The sequence below is a fragment of the Amia ocellicauda genome, chromosome 10, assembly GCF_036373705.1.
Source record: "Amia ocellicauda isolate fAmiCal2 chromosome 10, fAmiCal2.hap1, whole genome shotgun sequence".
NCBI lineage: Eukaryota > Metazoa > Chordata > Actinopteri > Amiiformes > Amiidae > Amia > Amia ocellicauda.
The window spans coordinates 13,931,304-13,941,100 of record NC_089859.1 but is presented as its reverse complement, the minus strand read 5'-3'; the positions used below and the strand labels follow the sequence as shown (position 1 = coordinate 13,941,100).

Below are 9,797 nucleotides of genomic sequence, written 5' to 3'. Positions count from 1 at the left end.
GTATACTACAGATCAACTCGATAAGAGGTCCACACATGGGCATTAGTAAGATGTGCAAAAACACCTCTCACCACACACTGCAGATCTCGAAATCCATTTCTGTTTTGCTGTTGAAGTTTTCAGAGTTTCAACAAAAGCGGCTTGTAGGCTGAGAAGTAAGTATTGTTTTTGCCCAGAGTGAACTGTTCTTGGCAGCTGTGGGTGCTGTCGCTAGGCAACTCCTTCATCAAAGCCACGGGAAGGTGTGCAGTTGTGGTTTTGTGAGCTGTCTGCTCTTTGCACACTTGTTATCTCACAAATGCCTGAACTTTCTTTTCTTTTTTGCTAAAACAAGCAGCTTATTTTTGTTGCGATAAGACTGTTCCTTAGCAGACACTGCATCCACCTCCTTCTCAACCAAACATAAAAATGAATCCCACTGAATAACAACACTGCAACCACAAGCTGGCTGGCTGTTCAGAGATTGCTTTTCGGTTCACAAGATCAGTGGTCTTTTCTGCAAGCTATATTTGACAGTTAAAGTGCAGTTGTAACTTCTTGGGTGTGTTAAGTGGTCGTTTTAGATTGTTATGGTGTTATAGATCACCCTTGTAACAATGACTGTCTAACCTGCATGTAAATAAACAAAAATAGTTATTCTGAGGTAAGGATATTTAAACGGAAGAAAATCCAGTCTAAAAAGTATGTCAAGATTGCAGGTGCATATACTCAGATGCAACTCTGCAATGGTGAAGAACAGCCCATCTACACTTTCATAATGAGTTCTCCTTACTGGATATCCTGAATTAGGAGACATTATGAAACGGTCCAGGTTATAATAATTTATTTTGGCTGCCATAGTGCATGCTTACATCGTTGATTTCAGCCATTGACTTGACCATCCATAGGGATGACTTTGGTACAGACCATCAGAAATATAGAACCAGGGGGATTTCAGTCAAAGTGCAGCAGTGTGGGAGACCAGTTTGTGGTGAGGGCTTAGTGGTCTCTTGCTCACTTTGAAAACAGACTGAAACTTAGGTCACAGTCATGATGAAGGTTCCCAATCAAGCTGTGTCATTAGCATTAGCACAACAGAGACGCCAGGTGACCCTTAATCCTTGTTTCTGCACTGAAGGTTCCCACCAGCTACAGCTTGGTGTAGCAATTTTTTGCAGAGAGTTATTAAACAGTTTTGCACATTGAAAATCAAAGAGGATATGTCAGTTATCATAAATTGGCTACCTTATAGATAAGATAAGAATCCGCAGTAAACTTGATCGTTCTTATCTCTGCATCTACATATTTTAAATATAGAAACACTATTGATGAAAATAAGCCCAACAATAAGTTAATCAGTAATAAACCAAAGCAGTAGTACTTATCTTTGTAAGCAAACAAACTTCCAAACATTTGTTAGCTTTATAGGAGTAAGATTTGGATGCTTTAACAAACCCAAAAGTTGTTCCTTGGTGTGAACAAAAACCAAACCTCTCTTTTATATCTCTGCACCTTGCTATTTCCGTAGCACACTTTGTACATGCTTTGTTTTTCACCACCTACCATAGTTCCAGGAAAACCATTATCTCTGAGGGGGATTCCACAGGGAAATGTAAAACAGCTCTGTTCATGCTGCCATTAATGTGAAGCCATAAGGCTTTTTCTTCTGCAACAAATCAGTGACAAACAGCGTAATAATTGCCTTCAGTACAGTCTGTTGATGTATACATAAATGCACACATTTGCATAGAGTATGTGAAATGGAGTCATTGTGAATCGCTCCTCTTAAAGCTCAAATTCACATAAAAAAAGAAAGGGAAATCAGGGATGGCGATTTATTAAACTCAAAACCTCTAACCATGAAAAAGAGCAGCCGGAATAGTTTTTATCAGTGTTCAAACTGACAGACATTTATTAGATCTCTTTTTCATGTAGCATTCACATCTCCAGGAAGCAGTCACTCACACATGTGGTAAGCAAATGTGTAGAAATAGGCTAGCTGACCTGTTGAATTAGTCCACACTAATTATTCATACACTCACACATCCACACTCTCGGCCAAAAACTCTCTGTAACTATCTTTCTTTGGCACGGGCAGAGTAAATGTTTGAATTCTGCAGATTTGTTTTAATTGTTCTTTTGTTTTATTTATTCCATTTACAATGTTTCTGTGAAATGTGCCCACAAGAGCAAATTTTGTGAGCAAATAGGTTGAAGAGCAATAGGTTTCAGGAAACTATAGCATTAATACCAGCTCTTGGTGTGACTGTTTCAGTAATGTACATATTATTAATCTTTCTGTTCAATTCCTGACAGACTGCAGCCTCAAAGACACTTCCCTACAAGTATTGCAAGTTTTCATCTTGAAAACGAGAGCAGTGGACACAGCCAGTAAGGTGAAACTTGAGTGGGGATGGGAATATGAGGTATATTTGTAAGGTATTCAAGGCTCCAAAAAAATATTTGCATACAGATCTCTTATCTGGACCTTCAGAAGACAGCATGTATTTATTTGAGTCTTTAAAGTAATTCTGTGGTCCAGCAAAGTATACTGGGTATCATTATAGCAGAAGTCCAAGATCATTTTTGATGTGGTTTCCTGCACCTCCCTTCCTAACCCCTTTGCACAATAGCATCTCTAATATGGCTTTGAGGAGATTTGAAATGTTTTATCAGTCATCCTTCCTGACCTCTGAACCCTGTTGATGGTCAAATCCAGACTGTATGCTCCCACAGCCCGCTTATCCTGAAGACCAACAGCTGTGCCCACTCTTGTGAATTATAATGCTCCTCTGCAGCAAATGAATTTGCTTTTGGTGGCTGCAGATTCACACACCTGCTCAGCATCAGTTGTAAGTTTCTAAATTTGTCAGGTCTTTCACTTTCAACACAAATTCTACAAAGAAAGTTTGGTGCATGTTCAATGCTCGTGACTGTTCGCCTGATATCTTACATTTTCCTAAATCAAAATTACAACCCTGCTCTGTTGACTTTTTTTTGTTAACCAATAATAATCTATATATCTGCACATCAGTAAACTAAATTAATCTACTTTTCGTGTCTTCGTTGTTGCATTGTTGTCAATGTTTTTAATTCACATATAACCATTTCTTCTTCCTTTCGAGCTGTGAGTTTCCTGAGCTAGAGAAGCAAAGACTAACCACAGTGTAAACTACCACAGAAAGCTGAAGTCAAGAACTGTATAAATAGCTTGAACAAGAAATACAATTTAGACAGGAAAAGGTTAGAAGTATAGAATATTTGTATATCTAAGAATATTTGGTGTGTCAAACATCACTATCCCTCAAAATAAATACAATCAAGTAAATATTGACTCCAGCATAAATAGAGAAAAAAATATTTTCACCCAGTTAAAGGTTTTGTTTTTAATCGTTGTGCAGATGTAGTTATTACATTTAGCCGGAACCCTCAACCCTAGCAAACAAAAAAGTGCCAATAAGTTGAAGCATGAGACTGTCATGTTTTTTTCTCCTCATTTATGAAAGCCCTGCGGAAGGATTATGTGATGGTCTTTCGCCTCTGTGTAAGAAGGTAGTCAAGCTGGACATGTGATGATTCAGTCTCTAGATTTCAGGCCTGTTTTGCAACGTGTAAAAATAGACCAATTGAGCAACACCTCTTCATAGCACGTACGTATGCTTCTTTATTTGGGGTTAGGAAATTAAGTCGTCTTTCTTTTAATCTAGAAACGTACAAACAGATCGTACTTGCACATTGTAATACCATGATCTGTGACTAAGGTTATTAGATCCGATGGCTGCACCAATATTCTGTTATATTTCTATTGCATTGTTTTAACCATACTCATTTTTTGTCAGTCCCTGTGGAGGTAGATTAATGGCTTATAAAACTTGAATCTTTAAATAATTATATCTGCACACACATGATGGTACCCAAAATTATTAAGTAGGAGCTAGAACTTCTTTTTCAAGTCTACACACATCCATCTATCTTTGAGAACTGCAGAGTTTACATTGTTTTTAGTACCTATGACAGGATATTCACTGGAAATCAAAAATGTTGTCAGAACACCACTAGATGTATTGGACTGTGAGCAACTTCATTAGTCGGCTTGAAGGGGATTGTTGGTTTAACAGAACACAATGCACACCCCCACCATCCCCCACCATCCCCAGTCTTTGAGCCAATATTATATTGAAGTCTTCAGGCTTTTCAGCTGAGAAACAGAGATGTACAAGCTTCCTGTTTTACTGAACACTAAAAGCGCTTGATGTCGAAGTTCCTATATGGTCATGTGACTTCCTCTAACTCACTGTCTTCTACTCCACCGTGCTTGCATCTGTGTGCGTGTGTGTGTTTTCTTTCTCTAACCATTTCAACAGGATATCGGGGAGGTAGAGACACAGTTGTGGGAGAGACCAACGGTGTTCTGCGCGCTTTCATATATTTGTCCTGCTTATGTAAGATGTTACGACGGAAACCTTCCAATGCCTCGGAGAAGGAACAGGTGCAGAAAAAGAAGGTGAGGTGGAGTGAAGTGCTGTGTGAGTGTGCAAGGTCATCCGAATGACCTGCTGGATGTGTGGAGAGGACTCTCTGAGTTCAACAAGTAGAAAAAACACTGCAGAGTTGCCATCCTAAACCACAAGAATTTACAATGCGATTAATTTTCACCCATATTTTGAGCAAGTTCGTCTTTTGTCTGTAGTAAAAGAAGTTTGTGAGAAAGCTTGCACTGCCTGAGGATGTAGTGTGTTTTGCTTATCAGTAGAACAACTGAATTTCTATAGAACGGGTGTTCCTCTTCCAGAAGTAAATTTGTGGTGATGAAATGCTAGATCAACCAGAGGAAATGTAGGAACTTAAACTTATCATATCTGTTTCTGGCCTTTTCGTAGTGGTCAACTTGAGTGAGACAAACCTCAGTGTTCAGGAAGATGATAATGTGAAGTTTTAAAAATAGTTGCTTGGCATCTACCACGTTCCTTCAAGGCAGATTTAAAATGTGCTTCACCAGTGCAGAATGTGAGTTTCATACAGTGGGGCTTGTTTCACATCTGGGGGCACACAGAAGACTCAATAATTACCCTTTGAGCAGTGATATGCCTAAAATTGAGTACTTTCTCATATACAATGAATACAAAAATGTTTTAACACAACTGATTTGGGCATGCAGAATGTGCCTAACTATTCCTATCCTATCTGAAGCTCAGCTTGTGATTAACCTTGAATCATAATATTAACTGCTACACCTCTCATCCTCCCACTCCATAATCAGTGACACATTTTCCACAAAGCATCTCTTCATGAAAAAACAACAGAATAACAGATTTCAAAACTATAGATGCTTCTGTGGCCATGATAAATCATTTACCACTGCTCTCCCAAGCAATTAAGCATCTGAATATGATTGCATCGTGCTAGCAGGAGAGAATGTGTTTTGCAATTGCTGCAAATTACGTGTTCAGGTTATGAGTAGTCAAAATTACCACGAATGGTTTCATCAGTACAAAGTCTTGATAAAACAGATCTCTTATCTTTGTAAACTGACAACCCTTTAATTTTGATAATTCAGTATTTCAAAATAGGATTAATATCTACTGAGTTGTAAGTTACATGTTGAAGAATGACCGTATAAATATATCAATATATCACTTACTTATGACAATTGAAATAAGGCATTACTGCTATTATATTTGAATTATAGACTTATCTGGGCTAATACAGACAAATGGATAATCAGTCAAATTTACCATTAATCTAGTAGTTTGGTTTAAATTGTCAATCTGAATGATCCTTTATAGATGCAGTTTGTTACAGATAATTGCGTGTAACACGTTAAATATGTTTTTTTCCATATACATGGAGTTTTTAGTTTTTCTTTATTCTTTGTTTGTCCTACTTTTGTTCTGTTGATGTGGTTTCTAACCAGAGTTTCTGTGTGTCTTGAGAGAAGTTAGTTTGATTTGCATGAAGAAAGAAACGCATGCTGACAGGGAAAAGACCCAGACAACGTGCAAGCTGCTTCCTTTCCAAGCTTCTGCAGCGATTGGCTGAGAGCCACAGTCTGACCACACCTACATCTTGTGGTTAGGCCAAAGGCAGAGATGATGATCTGAGATAAGCAGAGTTGGGCACCAGTGTGACTCAAAAATGACACATTTCTCGAGAAGAAACCTGGGACTAACAAGCCAGCTACCCAGCCAGCAAATTCTCAGTATGGTAGCACACACTCCTTTCAGAATATTTCATGATCTGGGTCAGAAAAGTCACCTAAGAGTGTAAGATTACACTATGTAACACAATTTTTGTTCCTGGGTAGTAAGTGTTATTTCCTAATTGCTTATGTCTCAAAAGTATAGACAATGGCTATTATTCCCCAGGAACTTTGCTTTTGTGATGAGGAAAGTAATAACTGTTGTAAAACTCAAAAAACTACTCACTTCTACATCTTTTGTAGTGATTTTTGTATTACTTTAGTATAAATACATGTTAATTTGGATTTATATGTTGTTTATTTCTGACTTTATGTGAACCAAAAGACACAAATTTGCCTGTTTTCTCATTGGAAATAGGTACATTTCAAAATATCATTGTCCTGGTCACAAAAGCAAAGTTTGTGGGGAATAATAGCCATTTTCTATACTTTTGAGGTATAAGCAATTAGGAAATAACACTTACTACCCAGGAACAAAAAAAAAAAAAATGTTACACAGTGTTATCTTTAAAGACACACACAGTGATTGACCAGCATGAGAATGTTACCCTCACTGCATGACCAATCGGCCAATCACCCACCAGGGGGAATGGCCCAAGTATTACAAAATGAGTGAGGGTTGGCCAGGTTTGTGATCCTTTTGAAGTTGTTTGACTGAGCTGTTGTGCTTTCATATTTTGGTGTTTTCATTACTGGTTTGTTACAGCAATACGACTGTCTTATACACAGTCTTTACCAATCTATACTCAGGCTATTGACAGACACTGAGTTAACATGAAACTGTACATTTTACAGAGGTACATTAAACTAGAGGTAAAGAGTCTGTACCATGTATATGCTCAAGCTGCTTCAGTAAAATCTGTGATGGTCACTTTCGAATGCAGACATGCCTGTCTGCTTTGACATTCAAGTAATTAACCTTACTTAATCTTTATAGCCTGTCTCTGTCAATCTACTCACATTTCAGATTGGTTTCACTTGGTAGATAAGGAATGCTCTTCTTGCCCACTTGTGCACCCTGTTCTGGGAAGCGAGACCTTCTCTTTCTTGTAATCAGTGCATCGTGCTGACAAATCCTTTTCCTCCACATCTTAAGCCGATTGATTTCTGACTCAGGAATAGGGAATGTTCATGGCTCTGCATTCAGCTAGCTCCCTTGCTGTTTAGCTGAATATATGTTACATATTATTTATATTGTTAAATGTAATGCAATTAGGTGTGCAAAAGATAAACAAGATAGCCTTATGGCTTACTAAACCTATTTGCACTAGCCATGTATTATTAAAATGTTCAAATCATTATATTAACTTGTACACAATATCTTATAAACTCAGCTTTGAACTAAAGATGTACTGGAAACCCCAGTCATATAATGTCAGCCAAACCTGTTCATTAGTACTTTTAAAGATACTTTGCTTAAAACAAATCTGCGTTCATTTAATGTTTCCCCTAATTAGCCCAGTGGTTGTAGTGCTGTACTCTGAGACAGACGTGTGCGTCTCTCTTCTCATCCTCGCTTGTGGTTTGAGCTGTGAAAACAAATATCCTGCAATATCAAGGTCAACTTAAAATAATCAGCTTTTTGTTCAGAAATCAACACCAGCTATATGATTCAGTAATAAAGTCCCTGTTAGTAACACAGCACACTTATTGAAAACATTTTTTTTTTAGCAGTGATGAACAATGAAATAAAATATAGACTGGAAGGTCCCTTAAGTCTGGGGAATAGGTCTTTCAGGACAACCTACTTCTACCATTAATGGAGTTTATAAACTGAGGTTCTGGGAGGAAGACAACCCCAGTCTTGTGCCTGTCTTCCACCCCCCCCCAAGCATAAGTATCTGGCAACACACAAACTTTTCTAGCATTCATCACTTTGCATCCGTCCTCCATCCCACAGACCACCTTAGCAGCAGCTCCTGGCTAATTCCACTGGTGGGGGGTCCCATGGTCTTGTCATTATGACCTTGTTCTTTTAGTCAATCAAGTCTAGGCCAAAATAAACTCTCTTTACCTTCTACACCATACATGTCTATTGGGGTAGTCTGGACTTCTAGATTGTAATGCAATATTTATTATTAGAAGTTAATCTCATATGTACTAATCAAACACTTTATTAACTCACTGATTGCATTCCAGAATAAGAGCTCAAAAAATAATTTACATTGTTTACATCCAGGCTGATCACTGTTAAAAAGAAGACCCTCCCCGGCCACTTTCTAATCACGTAGCATGTAGAAACAGCTGTGACAGAGCAAAACAAATACCACAGCACGTTTATGCTATTGACTAAATGTAAGGCATTCCGTTCACAGGAATTTAAAGCAGGAACTTGTGTTTCACACACGTGCTTACAACATTTCAAAGTGCATCAGCCTTTATCTTGTCAGATTTCCTAGTGGGTAAGTTACGTAACACCAAAACATTACGCTGTCAATGGTTGCATGTTCACATGTCTTCAGAATGCCTGTCAATGATGAGCTATTCAGTGAAATTCAGTTTCAGCACACATAATTGAAGCCCATTTTGAAACCTTGACCCCCCCCCCTATTATCTTCTTTCACCTCCTGTAGCAACATGACATTGGTTATCTCAAACTCTCAATGAAAAACCTTCTTCTTCTATTAGAGAGGCCATATTGTCAAGGTTAGGGCAAGCCTTTCTTTGATTAAATAAAATATAAAACTGCCTAGTAAATATTTTGTTACCTTAAGAATATTATGTCTTATATGAATGTGTTCCTTCCAACCATATAAAGGTATCCTTGACATTGACAGCATAGTCAAGATTGCAGTGAAATATTGTTTAATTAAATCTTTTTGTGTGTGTTTTGCACATTCTTGTCCTTGAACTTGGCATGTTCTTGTTATGTGGTTGGTTTGTTTGCCAGTAATGTGCCACACAAATTACTTATATCTTCTCTTTGTTGGGCTCTCCATAGCTCTCTCTCCAGAGGTCCAGCAGCTTCAAGGACTTCATGAAGTCCAAGCCTTCATCCCCTGTGGTGGCAGACAAGGAGTTTCGCCTGGAGGATACTGTGAGTATCTCTTCCAACACTAGAGCAGTGCTATAGGCAATACAGCCACATAAATTGTGTCTTACAGCAAGTAAAAAGTAACAGGGAATCATTCTCCAATCCATAAAATGGCAAATTATCTTCTACCAATTTTCTGAAAGCACAATTATGCAAAATAAAAATGATAGTTAAAAAAATAAATCAGCAACTTTCAGTGTATTCTGCTGTTCCATACCGATATTACTGTTTGATAGGTCTGTAGATTAAAACTTTCATATTCTCAGAGAATTTGAAGTAAATTGTACTCTGTAGAACAATGCTCTCGAGATTTACATGTATTTTTTGCAAGAAAATACATAATAAGTGTTTCAAAGAGCTTATAGTTTAAAAATAAAAAATAAATAATTCAACCGTCTAAGTATCAACAGGATAGCCAAACAGGAGCTGTCAGAGAAAAGGTTTCAGGGTTTTATTTAAAGCTTGAAAGCAAACAGTTTATTTCCACTTACGACAGGAAAGTATTTTAAGACTGAAGCAACGAAAATATATAAAAATAAATGTAGACATGATTTGGCTTGAGGCTTGGATCCAGAAAAGGAAACA

The 9,797-nt window shown here is 37.7% G+C and overlaps 1 protein-coding gene across 1 annotated transcript in view; it reads left to right on the top strand.

Moving 5' to 3' along the window:
- The first annotated feature begins 2,867 nt into the window (after positions 1–2,867).
- sash3 (SAM and SH3 domain containing 3) overlaps positions 2,868–9,797 on the top strand; it is a 15,044-nt gene continuing 8,114 nt past the window's right edge. Inside the window, exons 1-2 of the mRNA XM_066715066.1 lie at positions 2,868–4,483; positions 9,120–9,215. Coding sequence (XP_066571163.1) covers positions 4,232–4,483; positions 9,120–9,215 — 348 coding nt within the window. The 5' untranslated portion in view covers positions 2,868–4,231. The remainder of the gene's footprint in view (positions 4,484–9,119; positions 9,216–9,797) is intronic.